General features: G+C 39.2%; 1 protein-coding gene across 4 annotated transcripts in view; it reads left to right on the top strand.

The window, feature by feature from the left end:
- The window catches only part of LOC150079297 (neprilysin-1-like), a 329,066-nt gene that overhangs the window by 35,637 nt on the left and 276,797 nt on the right, over positions 1-16,632 (top strand). For all 4 annotated transcript variants that reach the window (XM_090384129.1, XM_090384131.1, XM_090384130.1 and 1 more), the window contains exon 2: positions 14,363-14,894. In XM_090384129.1, coding sequence (XP_090240255.1) covers positions 14,516-14,894 — 379 coding nt within the window. In that variant the 5' untranslated portion in view covers positions 14,363-14,515. The remainder of the gene's footprint in view (positions 1-14,362; positions 14,895-16,632) is intronic.

The following is a 16,632-nucleotide window of genomic DNA, read 5'->3' on the forward strand; positions in this document are numbered from 1 at the left end:
GATATCATATATTTGGATTTCAGGAAAGCGTTTGATACTGTTGCACATAAAAGACTGCTGAACAAATTGGAGCAGTGTGGCATTAAGGGCAAGTTACTGTTATGGATAAAGGGATGGTTGATTGGCAGAAGACAGAGTGGTTATCAATAGACTGCTCTTCGTGGGCTAATGTTATTTGTGGAGTCATTCAGGGTTCAGTGTTGGGTTCTTTGTTATTTTTTATATTTATTAATGATATTAATAATGATATTAATGACATATCAGGCTTAACGTTTGCAGACGATACAAATGTCGGCAGGGTGGTTAGTAACAGTCAAGGTGTACTACTGCAATAAGATCTAAAATAAAACTTAGGTAGCTGGGCTGAGAAATTGCAGTTGAAGTTTAATATTGAGACATGCAAGGTACTGCATATGGGTAGCAGTAATCCCAGATTAACGTATAAGCTGTGCGGTACCTACACTCAGGCTGGTTGGAAATGAAAAATACTGGAATGGGTGCTGAGAAGAGTAAGGAGATTGGTGAAGGGAAGAAAAGGTGATCTCTTACCAAGGAAGGCTTCATTTCTGTAAATTGTAGCGTCTGGAGACTAGGCACCTGCAAGGTGATTTGATCTGATTGCCGTGTTAAGGCTTTGATTGGATTGAGCAAGCTTAATGGTGATGCATTCTTGTTCAGACTACACGCGTGGGGTGACATAAATGCAAACCAGTTGCAGGATAGATGTGCAGAAGTTTGTCTTCAGCCAATGAGTGATTGAGTGTTGAAACAAACTTTCATCTGTTGTTTTGGAAGTGGACAGTTTGAATAAATTAAAAATTTAAGGAAAAACTAGACAAAATATCGGAGGGGATGGGCAGTTGATGTGGAAAAGTTTTTTTTTTTTTTTTTTTTGGCTGATTATTTTTAAACTTTCTTGCATCGTATTCCACTCTAATACTTTTCCACCTGGTGTAGGGACAACGGTTGTTATACCACATTGTGCTGCTCACGATGGTGCACCACAGTGATCATCTCGGGATACCAAAGGCTGTCTGTGAGGATATTTTAGATTTTAAATATGCTATGGTGACTTAAAATTTATGAAATTATTTTCATATGTCTATGCAAATTACGCGTACAATATCTATATATACGGGGTACATCGGAGACATCCATTAAATTCAGTGGGTGCAAAAAACAAAGTTGGTGAAATGCTGCTGTACGAGGTTAAGATTTTGGGAGCGAGTGAGCCCATTCATGAGGGTCTACCCTCCTCGTTAAGTGTTGGTTTACCAAACGAGCCCTTTGTAGTATGACATTATTGTCCAGTGAGTGCGGATCAATAGCACCGGTGAAAGGGGAGCATACATTTCGAGAATTTCATCCCTATACCTACGGTTCGTTAAATATTCGCTCACACACAGCGTCTTGTGAGCGAATATTTAGCGACCTTGGTCATGAAGACTACTTACATCATCAAACCGCCGCCTTTATATTTGCTCCCTTTCACGATATTATGCGAGTCTCTCTTTCTCTCATCCCTCCCTTAAAGTTCTGTCGCGAAACGTGGAACGAATCTTGATTCATCTATATCACGTGACTGCTTTATCTCGAACCAGGAGGTGTGCGTTGGGAGGGAACAAAGATTGTAGACCGCATTGCATAAAGAACTCTTTCCTGCATCCTTTTGTAAACAGTCTTGTCAAAACCTTTCCTGTGGCAAGTTCAAATTCAAATATCGCTATGTAGAATGGCATCTACGACTCTACAGTTCTGGCATTATATCGATTACCATAACTCCCATGACTGCTCCACAACGAAGTGAAAATTTTTGACGAAGAGGTATTCTTTATTAAAATTGGAAACAATTTAAACAAAGAATTGAACCGAACTTTCCAGTTCCGAGACAGGCCGAACAAAATGGAGTTTTCAATTACTCTCCTCCTCAGAGAATAATCACCTAAATGGCATCACCTTGATTTTCAAAAATACGCATATGACAAAAGTACACTATATCCTTTAAAGATGAAATTAAGTGGGCCGATTAAAAACGTTGCTCACATACGTTGCTCGTACACTACTTTCCGAAGCTTAACTTTGCAAAATATTTTTGTATATATTGCAAACTTGCGATGAACGGATCAATAAATACGCAAAACATGGCGCCGATTCCACATACCGTATGCAAATTGATGTTGCCTGAATTTGCAGTGAGATATCGCTGACGAATCGTTTACTCAGTGAATCAAACAGTCACTTCAGGGTTGCCAATAAGTTAAGCGTCTAAAAAGGAAAGCCCCATTGGACTTGAGTCTGGTCAGTGTTCATGAAAGACTGAAGTACTGTATCCGTTGATATAGGCGATGTAAGTGTTCTAGTTAGTGACGAGTTAGATTTGCTTTACCGAGGGATTTAATTGGTACCTGCGTCTGGAGACGGCCAGGGACACGCTATTTCCTCACCAACAGAGGAAATTTCAGGAATTTCATCCCTATACCTACGGTTTGTTAAATATTCGCTCATAAACAGTCTTCTGATCGAATATTTAACGACCTTGACCTTGGTCATGAAGACTACTTACATCATTAAACGGAAAAGAAACAACTATGAAGGACTATGCGCTGGTTTGCGCAAGCATCTCTTCGTATATAAACCGTTGTACTGACCTGTATGTGCTTTCAGAGATCCCAATGACGTAGTATAGAGATGACATCCTGAACTATGTGGGACCCTTATGTAATAGTGAATAATTTCATCTTACCGGAATATAACACTAAAGTGTTTGACAGTTATTCGGAGATGAACTGGAAATGATTATTCATATGGCGTAGCCATTGCGATCTTCCAATCCCAGTTCTATAGTGCATGCTTGGGATGCTCTTAGCAGCATCTCATTCGTGTTCTAGACCAGTGAGCATCATTACTATCTCGTGGTGTTTTGAAATCTTCATCGACAACATGCAGCATCGTTGTAAACCATGCACCGTAGTCAGGAGTAAGGCCAAACCCCTAACCTCTATTTGCCAGCAATTGATATTGTATTGAAGATATTGTCCTCCGTGATTTGCGTATAATTATCCCTCGTCATTTTATCATTAATTGATAAAATGACTATGAATTAAAGGTCACGTGCGAAATTAGGAATTGGGTGTTTGCTAAGCGACAAAGCAAAGCAATGATGTTAAGCGCTATGACTATGAGGAGTCAGTATATTGTGTCCGTAATTGCTTGTATTCTTTATTCGGCGAGGGTTATATGGTGGAAAAAACCATGTAACTCTCGCCTCAGACCGACCAACTCAGCCATGTCGTGAAAAGAAGTACATAAAAAAAACTTTGCACATCAATGTAGGGATTCGAAGACCAAGACTTTTCTTCAACTTAGTATGGGAAGACGGTGAATATAGCCACGTGAAACTTGCAAAGTTGTGGCAGAATATTTTCGCGGTTCCCGAAATGTGCTTAAGATTTTAGAAAGCAGTGTAGTTGGTGTTTTGTATGTTTGAAAGAAAAGTAAAGTAAGTTCGTTCAGACCATTGTATTCAAGATATCTTGTTCTCACGAATTCATTTACCACGAATTCATTTTATTTAACTCATTACAGATTTACTGATAAAATTCAAAGCGTTACTTAACTTTTCGCCATAAGTCAATGTTGAGTGGCGTTCATCTAACCGTCACTGCTACTATTTGAGAACCACTTCACTTGCACTATATTGATCCCTTTCGTTATACAAATATTTGAGCAGGACACTATCTCCTACCACTTACCACGCCAGAACAAGTGATGAATGGATTATTACATATTATATAAAGCTTCTTGTCGGTGAATTCGAATAAGTCACGAGTCCTTTCCAAATAACAATGCAAAGCGAAGCAGTTTTCGGTTTTTGCGATTGAAGTAACTGGCTCATTGGGAAACCAAATATTTTACAGACAGATTGGACATATACATGTTTGATTCTTGTTATAACAAAAGTTCCCGACTAGCAGGAGAGCAAACGCATCTAACAGGCCGCCGTAGCCTAGTGGTCAGGCGCGCGGGTGCATAAGTACACGTGCCTTGAGTGACCGGGGTTCAAGCCCGTGACTACTGAATACGGTGCTGTTTCTTGTAATCTGTCTATCTTGTGAACTCCTCTGACCGTTTGGTCGTCCCGGAGTATAAACAGAAAATTTATTTATTTATTTAATTCCTGGTGGGAAGGAAGAAAACAATAATCGTTCTATGAAGATTATCAACCAGTAAAACAGGTTGTTGTAGGGTTTTAGACGCATCAGTAACTTAGGCCATATTGCACCGTATATAATATGTCTATAAAGTGCGTGTATTCTGTGGTCGATTTGCTGTTTGTCGAACGAAAAATCCGAGTTCGGGAGAGGGGGGGGGACCATATCACCTGAAACCGACTAATTCAGCCACACTGGGAAAAAGACCTATAAAAAAATTCCTCCTATCATTGACGGGATTCGAACTCTGGTCTTTTCCACCCCATAGACGGCGATTTTAGCAACTGCGCTACTTGATCACAGGTGATATAATCACCGTTCTCCCCACAATGGGTGGAAAAGATCAGAGTTCGAATCCCGTCAATGACGCGAAGACGTTTTGTGGGTCCTTTGCACAACGTGGCTGAATTCGTCGATCTAAGGTGAGGACATTATTTTTGTCCTGGAATCTCAGATTTTTCGTCCAGCAAACAGCAAATCGACCACAGAATACACGCAATTTGCAGGCATTATATACGACACAGTATGGTTTAATTTGTTGATGTGCCTAAAACCATACAACAACTGTGCTACCCAAGGGCAAAACTGAAAAACTGACCAGAGAAGACCAATTTATGGACATAATACGCATGGGTGGATAACTTTTTTTAAAATTATATGCAATAAAAAAAAATCTTAAATTTGGAAAATTCACTATTTTTTTTTTTAATTCGTGGGTGTTGAACATGTTAGAGTCATCTACTGTCGTTCCCTGAGGAAATCAAAGTGAAGGTACCCATAAAAAATAACTAGACCATTCCAGTTAACTCATCACAGATAGGTCCATCCTACTCCTGATTTAATTAATAAAAGCGTTAAGAGTCTCAAATAAAAGAACTAAAACGTTCCAACTAACTTTGAATATTATTCATGATTTTCTTTCTTAGTGTCACACAACATGGTTCTTCTCTGTTGGAATTACCTTGTAAGAAAAGAAATGGTTAACCACTACCCGTTACCCGTGTTTTCTAAATCTCTTTGCTATCCATGTTAAGGCTAAAAGCTTTTATGCTTGGGCTATCTATCAAATACCGATGGTTTTCAGATTAGGATCATAGACATAACTGGCACATCTGTTTAGGGTGTGCTCTTATAAAGCTTCATTATCGTAATTGTCTGCACTGTTATAGTTATCCTTGACATCTCACGATATAATTATGCTACATTTTTGCCTTCACGCAATTGTATCTAACGTTTTGAATTGAGTAATTTTGAAAGCTCTGATTATTAAGTTAATCAGAGCGTTCAAAATTATTTCCGATGATTTCTTGTAAAATTATTTCTTTGTATTAATGTTTAGTTATATAAAACTATAATATGAGAATAAAATATGCATTAACACTTCCGATGTCAAGCCTGAGAAAAATCTTTTTGATACGACTTAGACGAAGATTTAAAGACAATTAACAGTATGTATTTAAGCCAATTTTGATTCGCTAAAAACTCAGTTACAATATTTATAAGAAGATTATTGTAAATGAAGCTTACAAGAATAACCTCTTTAAATGAAGCGTTATGTCTGCTAACCTCCCATAAATTCCAACATTTATATTCCGACTCACATTCTCTAAGTTAATGTTTCTTTTTTACCCCACCCATTTTACTAGTTGGCGTTGCATTAGCATTACCTAATACCTCGTGGCCCACCTATTCCCAGTAATACAGTCTTTACACGCCTTGGTACGTCTCCACAAGGTGTTGGAGGGTATCATGTGGCAGTGTTACCACGCGTTGCACAATGTTCCCAGTGAAGCCGCGCAATGACAAGTGGATGGACACAGCATTAAATGTCCTCTTCCAGAAGGTCCCAAACATGTTCAGTTAGGTTGAGATCGGCTCATTTGGTAGCCATAGGAATACGGAGAATTCATTGTCACGTTCCTGAAACCAGTTAGCAACCTGCTGCACCTTGTGGCATGGCTCGCTGTCTTGGTGATAGATGGTGGAGTTGTCTGGATACGCTATCACATAAAGGGGTGCACTTTGTCACCGACGATAGAAAAGTAGGGGTTCCCATCGAACCGTTGATTTACGACGATCAAAGTCCCCAGAGCATGCCACGAAAATAGTCCCCAGAGCATGCCACGAAAATAGTCCCCAAACCATAGCACAACTCAATTCATCAGACCAGGAGAGATATTTCTACATGTCGACTGGTCCAGTGATAATGCTGACAAGTCCATGCGAGGCGCAGTTTCCTGTGTCTCGCAATGAGCATGGGTACTCGTGACGGCTGTCGACTGCCATAAGCCTATATGAGTTAATATCCAGCGCATAGTCCATGTGGATGTTGTACTGGGCAGTTAGCGGGTGACTGACTGCGTCCCTGCTGTGTTAGGAGAAGAAACACCCGACGCTCACCACGGGCGTCAACCACGCGTTGCTGTGCAACGTGCGACTTTTGGCTGGTTGTTCAACGATAGTTGTTGAGCTAGTCATAGCAGACTTGCTCATGACACCAAAGAATGGGAACAATTAACCATGTTGGCTGTTATCGAGATGCTAACACCTATTCCACGTTTAAAGCAGGAAATATCTCGACTCATTCTTCCTCGCAACACTCAAACTGATCACCACGTATGCTAATTATAACATTATATCAGTTGTTTCAGATTTTGAGCCTTCACCAGCGCTACAAACTAGTCCATTCGATTCTAGTCAATGACACTATGAACTTATGGGTTTTTTCGCTATGTGGTTGAATTAGTCAGTCTCATAGGTTGATAACAAGGTTTCCCTCCCGGGAAACTAGTGGTTTTCGTTCAGCAAAACAGGAAAATCGATCAGAGGATACATGCAATTTATGGCCATATTACACATGGGCAGATGAGTTCGTTCTCGGGTGACCCTAATATGGCATTTTTTTAAATACATAACGCAACATAAGAACCTGAGGCACATTTCCAGTACAGCATAAGTTAAGAGAATCATTTAACCTTGATTTGGTTGAAAGAGAAACTTCTGCTCACAAAAGGCATCACTTGATCTAGATCCGGATAGCATAATAATCAATCTCAATATCAGAAAAGGTGGCATTGTCGCTGTTATGGGTATTATTGCCTGCCTGCAATAAAGATATATAGTTTTCGTCTTTGTTAAATACTTCCGAGTTGAATGGATATATGACTCATTCCCTCACAACAAAAAATGGACTGGGTCATCTAGCATATAGACTTCTCTGCCTACCACTCTCTACAGGTAGGCCGCTCTGTTAAAACTACGTATACTGTATGTGCTTATTAGAAATTTTTGCAAATGCTTTCATTTGTATCAATTCTTTATTCCCATTTTCAGTTCGGTTTACTGTGCACCTCGACTGTACTTAATCTTTGTCCACTCCTACAACTCATGGTATAGAAATTTATACACAAGAGCAATAATTAGAATAGTTATGGAATTATTACTCAAATTAGAATCGGAATAAAATTAACACTCAAATAACTATAGTATTACGTATTTGAGTATTGTGCACCACTGAACGGGGTAATTTTGGATTAGTTTAATAAATTGGTGATGAAATTTAAACAAACAACAACATCAGCAGCAGCAGCAGCAAGCTAAGCTTTGCTGCTGTTGATTGTTTAAACGCAGGGTTTGAATTTTTTTATTTACCATCTTGGATCTTTATTTACTAGTAAAGAAGGTCGTAAATCTCACTTGATAAAACAACACACACAAAAAAGGAAGTTGCAGTTCGCTTTGTTCATCGCCTTAAAAAATAATTTTCTGTTTGAAACATAATTGGTCCGTGTGGAAAACGAAGATATCAAAGGGAGTCGAAAGAAAGAATAAATACTGAGCCAAAGTTTTCCCTTCGGACTTCCTATTTACGTTTTCCAAATAAGCTGATAAATAACAGAGGAAAGTACGTTCAAAAGAAATTAGGGAGAAATAATTTCTCTTGAGGTTTTATGCTATACTATTGTTCGTGTGTTGTTGTAACAACAATAATACTTCACGATGCTCTATGGAAACAGCAGAGAATTCCCACTTATATAAAACTAGATGAAAAAACATGAAACCTATAAACAGAAGCCTCCACTTTACGAACGCTAAACAGCAAAAGTTTGAAAATTCTTTTCAGACAATAAAATACGGTGGTTTTTTTTTTTTTTTTTTTTGTTTTGAAAGAATGAAACTGAGAATTTAAGCACTTGATATGGTTTCTAAAAGGCCGTTCTTTAGATGCCATGCCAACAGCAGCTTAAATTCGGATATCTGTTACCATGAATTTGCTATACGCATCTTTGCTTCTTCAAATTTGGCATCTATTTTTATTACGCCTTGCACTATTTAGTTTATTTATGCGTATTTATTACATGTTTCCTTTTTGCACATGTTATTGTACTAGGCATATTACTTTCTGTGCCTGACTATTTCGCACGTACACTGTGCTGCCACTTTATTAGGTACACCTACCTAGTAGCATGTTGAGCCTCCTTTAGCCTACAAAACAGCCTGAATTCGTCTAGCCATGGATTGAACAAGATTCTGAAAACGTTGTGCAGGAATGGAGCACCATACAAACATGAGTGTGTCATGCAGTTCCTTGAGATTCGAAAGGTGTAGGTTTGCAACGAACATCCCTTTCCAGCTCATCCCAAAGATGTTCAATAGGATTGAGATCCGGGGAACTGAGCCACTGCAGCAAAGAAAAGTCATTGTCGTGTTCCTGGAACCATTCCATAGTGATTCGGGCTTTGTGCACCGGCGCATTATCCTGCTGGAAGTAACCATCTGACTGAGGATAAACTGTCAACATGAACGGATGCATTTGGTCAGCAATGATTCAGACTTGAATCTATGGGTATCAATGGACCCAACGTGTACCAAGAAAACATTCCCCACACCACCTTGCACAGTAGTCGTCAGACGTGACGGTTCCATGGATTCATGTTGTTTTCGCCAAATGATGAACCAGGAACTTCGACTCGTCAGACCAAGCAACTCTTTTCCAATCCTCGATAGTCCAGTGCTGGTGTTGCTGTCCCCACAGGAGGCGTGCTCTCCTGTTCTTCATTGATAACAAAGGTACGCGATGTGGCCGTCTGCTGTTGTATACCATTCGTATACAACAGTTGTATGACATTGCGCACCAAGGTTGTATTCTGACGTGATGTGCGGCATTGTGGCCCGTCTGTTTGCTTGCACAATTCTAGCCATCCTCTTCTGACCTTTCTCGTCAACAAGCGATTTTCTTCGATAGGAGTGCCGTTGAGAGGATGTTTTCTGTTCGTTGCACCATTCTCGATACACCCTTGAAACTATGGCGCCTGAAAAGTTCAGGAGAACTGCCGTTACAGAGATGCTTTGTCCAGCACGTCTTGCACCTACTACCATGCCACGTTCGAAGTCCGTTAGATCACTCCATTTCCCCATTCTTGCTACGATTTATGCGCTTACTAGAAAGGTTGTTCTGCTGCATTTATATCCACAACTGTGGTCATGTGACTTGCAACGTTGTGGGACAAACCATTTTTGTGTACAGCAGGGGTATACCTAATTAAGTGGCAGCACAGTGTATTTGCCTACTTATTTGAGATCCTGCATAACTGGGTAAGTTCCATTTACGATGCTGTACACAAAACTATACAGTATATATGGGTTACTAATATTCTGAAGACTAATGCTAACTAAAGTCATTCGTAAGAGAGAAGATAGAATATCGTACGGAGAAAAAAAAAAAAAAAACAGACAGTTCAAGTTCACTCAACTAAGCTTCTCTCTTGTTAATCAATCCACATGAAATGAATAAGTTTAATGAATGATCTTGAGCCACCTATTGTTTTTATCTTTAATACAGTTGAATATCAATGCATATGTTATTAGCGTGCAAAGAAATGTCGTAAACATAAAGGTTTTTGTTGTACTAGTAGCGTTTTAGGAGCATCAGCGAACTAGGCGATATTGCTTTGTCTGGCTTTAAAAATTGGATGTTGTGGTTGATTTTCTGTTTGCTGGACAAAACTTGAGTTTTCGAGAGAAAAACCATGCTGCCCTCGCCTGAGACCGATTAACTCAGCCACGTTGTGAAAAAGCCCCATAAAATTCCTCACATCATCGACGGGACTCGAAATCAGGTCTTTTCCACACGGTGTAGGGGAGAACACTTCATACTACCTTCGTTGCCCTCGTGGGTACCATAGGTGGTACCCACGAGGGCAACACGAAGGTAGTATGAAGTGTTTAAAGATAACAAATTAAACAAATAATTTTTAAACATAGAAGAGGAACGCATATTTTTCGGATCTTTTCTTCTAAACTGTAAAGGTAGGTTTGTTTGGAGGTGTGTTTAGTTCACTAGTGAGTGGCCAAAGCAGCTGCGTTTCGGCTAGAAACGCAATCTTCATCATTGGAAAAAACCAAAAGACTCCAGCTTTAAGAAATAAAATAATTTGTTTGTTTCTTTGTATCCAACCGATCGTTCTACAGAGGTGCAACTGTTTTAGCAGAGAAAAAAATTGAGATTAACCCACATCCTCCATGCTCATTCCGATCTAAACTTATTAGTTTATATGCATCCCATGCATTTTTTCTTCTCTGCCACGCGTCTCATTATTTCATCTGACATCCATTTAGGCCTAAACCTTGAACAATATTTCTCAGCTGGAATAAAAAGCCCAGTAGCTTCCAAGATTACCTCCTTGAATGCTTCCCATTTAGAATTCACCGTTGGTCCCACTGTATAGAATTTAAAAATTGCCTGAGACCACTGTAGTCATCTTTACGAAAGCAAAAGCCCTTTGTCCCTGATGGTACTTACATCTTTGAGTAAATCCCACAACAGCACACTGTGATAACTGCCACCTAGTGTTTCCTTTATCTGCAGATTCTTAATGTATGAAGAATCACTGCTAAAAATCAGATCAAGATAATACTCCCTCTGGTTGCCTCTCAAACATGCTGCTGTAGAAAACAATCATCCAATAAATCCGCAAAGGCATTGCTAGTGTGCGAGTGATCAACCCACAAGTTCCAGTCAATATCAATTGGCAGAGGTCGCCACTCTTCTTCTAGTCTTGTGAAACATTTACCAAAAGAAAGACAAAGTGAAAACATATTCTTTCAAATATTTTTTACTTTAGTGGCACGCATTAATTGAAACTTTTTAAATAAAAATTTCCTTTTAACACTTCTAGATACACTAGTAGTAGTAGTAGTAAACGTTCACCATATATTCATTTGGTTTCACAAGAAGGTATAGATCTCCATTTTCAGCACAAAAATTAATAAGATGACGAGAAAAACTTATTATCATTCAAGTGCTCACTCTCTTCTATTAATACACTTGTTACACTAGTTTTTAGATGTACCATGGCATGAACTTTTCAACACTAAGTTCCAAAAAGTCAGGTTGTTCAGCTAAAGATGCTAAATCTTTCAGGTTGTCAGCTAAAGATGCTAAACCTTGTAGAATAATAACCTTCTAATGCTAGCTGTGAGAGTAAAGCGCTTTCGAGTTGCCCATTAATTTTATATGAAAGGTCACGACAATGGAATATAACTTGGAATCACTTTGATTACTGACATCTATAGCAAACTATAATGGCACATTTTTCAGAACCGCCACTACCTCTTCTTTGCCCCTTGTATAATTTCCCTAAAATTGTGCTGCTTTCTTCTTTCCCTACAGTATTTTTTTACCTTTATCTGTCGGAAAATATTTCTGAACAAATGCGCCTAAATAATTAACACATCTCAGAAGAAGGTTACGTTCTTATATGTCTGTATAAATATTCAGACATATCTATCTTTGCGATTCTTTCTAAGCAGTTCACGTTGTCCTTATGCTTATTTGTTTGTGTGTGAGTGTACACGTTTCCCGAAACTCGAAATTGAAAGATCACATCTGCATGCAGTACACAAAAACTTTATCCAGATTTTACAATACATCTACATGGAAAATCGTGCTTATCTTCCGAAATTTTACGTCGTATTTTTTTAGCATCTTACTGAAGGACAATATTAATTAGCTTCGTACTCATACTACCATGAACGTTGAGGTCATCCACACCTTGTTTCACATACTTATTCAAGGTAGTCTAGCTCACCCGAGGGCTAATTTTTTAATGAAATTAAGCAGAAATTCTCAGAATGCTTAAAAAAAAAAAATCCGAAGTTAAGGGAAAATCCGTAGTTTTACTACTTCTCTTTTTTCGAAGAAAAAAAAAACACGGAAGTGGCAGGAGGGACTAAGTTACGACAGTGAGATGGAGAAGGGGGTCAAACTAATAAGTCAGGAGACGGATTCTCCATTGCAAATCCGGAGCGTTGACAGGTATTAAAAGTATGTTAACGTGGCATTCTTTGACGGGTCTCCATTGGACGTCGCTAAGCTAAAAGTTTCGACTCGTTTACTGTATTTTGGTGACCTACGACGGGGTATCAAAAAGTTCGTACCCTGACCTAGATAAAACATCAGTAGGAAGATGCCGTTTTTAATATAAGTTGTCTACATATTCAATAACTAACATGTAAAATTTCATTCCCGTATGTGATCGTATACCAGAGGTGGAGCCCGGGATCTGAGGAAGGACGCTGTGGTTGACAAAGTGGGGTATCGAGCAGTGATCAAGTTCCTGTATTTGCAGGGCAAGAAAGTCCAGGAAATTGACTAAAAATTAAAGCTGTATATGGGCAGAATTGTCCATCCTATGACACTAAAAAAGTGGAAACGGGAGTTCCAGTGTGGTCGTACAAGTGTCTTTGACTAGCCAAGAGAAGGAAGACCATCAACATCCACAGACAGTGAGACGGTTGCAAGGGTTGAGCAGCTGGTGCTGAGTGACAGACGTGTGGCAATTCATTTCATCGCAAATGCAGTGGGAATTAGTTATGCGTCTGCTCACTGCATTTTACATGACCACCTGCACATGTCCAAGGTCTCCGCACGATGGGTTCCCTAGCACCGTCAGACTTCGTCTTCTTTCGATAATATCCCCAGGGGCTCACATCTTGTGAGTATGGGTTTGGCTCACCCAGGGTCCTGAGCTGGATATCCTCATTTTTCTCTTTCTTGGTGATTCCCTTCTACTTCTCTCTCTCTCGCTCTTAGGGTAACTCGAGAATTTTTTTTTGGCTGGTGCAGCATAAGCCTCAGGCTTCCTTGCACCATATAGCTGCTAATAATAATAATAATAATAATAAAAATGAAGAAACCATTGCGTGGACGCCGCTTTGATTCGTCTCAGGAAGTCATCAATGAAATGGATTCGTGGTTTCAGGAAAAAAGTACAGACTTCTATGATCAAGGCAGTAAACAACCGATCCATAAATGGGAGAATACTATACATGGAGAGTACATAGAAAAGGATTAAAGTTCCTGTGAAGTTTCACCTCTCTAGGGCTATTATTTCTAGGTAAGGCTACGAACTTTTTGATACCCACCTCGTTCTTACTCGTAGCGTGAATGCGGTTGCTTTTGGCAATGCAGCGTATTTCACTTCCTCCTAATAGAGCAGATTAAGGATGGACTATGGGATGTCCCTTCTACAGTTCTACAGCTAGGATGTGTGGCGGAAAACAGTTGGCCGAGAATTTCAACAGGTTGAGTAGTGTTACAAGTATATTGTGTCGCAGAGAGATAATCGAACTTAATGGCGTATTTACAAAATCTAGTAAAACATTCAACGATATACTCATAGAGGGTGCAGTAATTGGTAATCCGCTAGTAAAGCATTAATTTGACATCTAGTGGAAATGGCCTATCTGGGGCATAAGTATACATGGAGACAGAAAGAGCTTTACGAGCTATTTTAAAATGACTTTTTTTGTCGGACTTGGTCAAAACCGATTAATTTGCTATGGGCATGTTCTTTCCTCCCAGCGGAATCTTGGAGTTTTCTTACAGAAACAGACATTCCAACCACAGAATATATATAGTGTACAAACAAGTATACTTTCGGGAGTTGTACAATGGTCTGAGTGTAGGTCCCTACAAATCCGCACATACAGTGTATATTTTTGGGATTATTTACGAGATCTAAAAGATCATTAAAAAAAAAATGCCCTGCCATATTACTTCATTGCTATTACATAGTTTTTTGTTGTTGCACATGTTTATTTAGGCATTCAGTCTAGTTTAATGTATAATATATTTTTTCCTATTGCAGGAAATGAAAAACTGATGAAAGAAGCAGTTATCTTTATACTCTATTTCCTAGTGACATTCTTTCAGTGTGGCTCTCTCTAGCGCAGCGCTATCTGCTTCTTTTACCAACTTAAGGTGACACTGGGGGTCACGTGACAATAGACTGTCCGAAGGGATGGCTCTGCCAGGAGAAACTAAAGATACCCTTACAAATTATCTAGCTGAGTATGAACTGATGGCTAACGGAAGCCTGGGTCAGACCCATCCTCAGATTAAGACAGATCAGCCGCACAGTCCTCAGCGGCCAGATAAACCAGTTCTTCCTAAAACCGAGAAAGCTACGAAAATCGCCATTCGAGAAAATCCTCTTGGTTTAATCGATTCAGAAAAGGGAATAAGAGTGGACATGGGTTCGCTTCAAGTCCAAATTAAAGATCCAACGTTGCTGAGGCAACGTACGCAATTGGAACGATATCTAATGCTGGCAGTAACCCTTCTGCTCATTTTATGTGTCGTGTTTATTTATCTGGCATTTGCAACCCATCGAAATGTCGGTAAGTATTAATGTATTTTGAATATCAAAATAAATAAAAAAAATTATTAACTATCAAAATTATAACTAATAAAAAAGCGTTGATTTTCTAAATTAAATATTCAAACATTGCTTATTATACATCTTCTGCTGATAATGTTTAATTTTTATGAAAGCCATGATGCCTGGAAAACTGTCCTACAAAACCTTCTGTGTTCGATTATCTTCACACTGATCGCCATATTGACCGTTGTTCAAGCTCAAGTGATTGATGAATACGGTGCTGGTCTTGTATTATATCTATCTTTTAAATCTCTTTGGCCCTAGATGATATTCCCGGATTATAATTTCAGAATAGTTTCCGAATTCTGTCATTAGAGCTGAGCGGGGGAGGGGGTCAGTAATAAGATCATATTACTGTTTGCCACTTTGATTTAAGAGATAAGAGTAAACAAGTCAACAACAGAATTTCTCAGTTCTTCTTTACTTTACTTTCCACCCTCTGACTGCAGATTCATTATGTCAAGATTCTTATCCATTTGTGTTTGGCTTACTCCAGATTTTATGAAATTTGGCGCAGCAACCTTTCCCAGAAGTGTAAACTGCTGTCTCTTTCCCGTTTTGATAATGAGGGAAATACAATTTCAAAAGGATGAAAATGAAATGTTTCCGAATAGAAAGCTAGCACAAAAATATAAATTGCATCTGTTACGAAACTGCGAGAAATGTTTACAGCGCCATTTCAAAAAGACGTTACGTGTAGACTTACCACGTATTCAACACGTGTTTGTTGTTGAATATAAAAATTTGGCAAAAATGTTCGCACTATAGTTGTTAAAACAAAGAACTTCGGTTAAACTTAACAGCAAGCATAGACGATACCACATAATAACAAGCACTCGTGTTATAAATTTTTAAAACTTGGTCCATTGAGCATCTGCGTTGCTATAACAAAATGTTATAACAACGTTGTTATAATAACAAAATTATTTTATTGTATATATTAATTACACCTACCTAATAGCAAGTGGATTCTCCCTTAAGTACTCAGCACAGCCTGGGTCCGAAGTAGCATGGACTCGACGAATGTTGCTGCAGGAATGCTGCCCCACGTTGACTCAATTGTTTCCCACAGCTGTTGCAAATTGGATGGCTGTAGATCTCTACTCCGAAGAGCTCATTTTATCTCATCTCACAGGCGCTTAATTGTATTTGGATCTGGTGACTCGGGAGGCCACTGCAGTAGGCTGAATTCACACGCATGTTCCTGGAAGCATTCTGTGTATTTCCGTTCTTATGAGATGCGCATTATCTTGGTGGAAGAACCCATTTTCAGATGAATGCAGCTATGAAGAGATGTACCTTGTCAGGAACAATTTCCAGATAACCTGTAGCATCCAAATCTTTCTCCACTGGTATCAAGGGGCCCAATATGCTATTAAAACACTCCACACACCATTACACCGCCACCACAGGCCTGCATTGCTGACACCTGGCAGGAATAAAGAATGTACTCGGGCTTTCGTATGTAAAAATCCCCAGCAGGCGTGCTGTATCAAAGGTACTCATACCGGCGCTTTTGGTGCCGAGTACCATGCCATGTTCAAAATTACATAAATATTTCGTCTTATCCATTCTCGCACTGAACTGCACACGTACAGCATCCCTACATATCTGTCCACCTGTTTTTTATTGCATGGTACGAACACATGATGTTGTTTGAAGAGGCGCTACATTTCATGAAAAGGATTCATGTACTT

This window comes from Mastigoproctus giganteus, chromosome 10, assembly GCF_048544385.1.
Source record: "Mastigoproctus giganteus isolate SK-2022 chromosome 10, ASM4854438v1, whole genome shotgun sequence".
NCBI classification, from domain to species: domain Eukaryota; kingdom Metazoa; phylum Arthropoda; class Arachnida; order Uropygi; family Thelyphonidae; genus Mastigoproctus; species Mastigoproctus giganteus.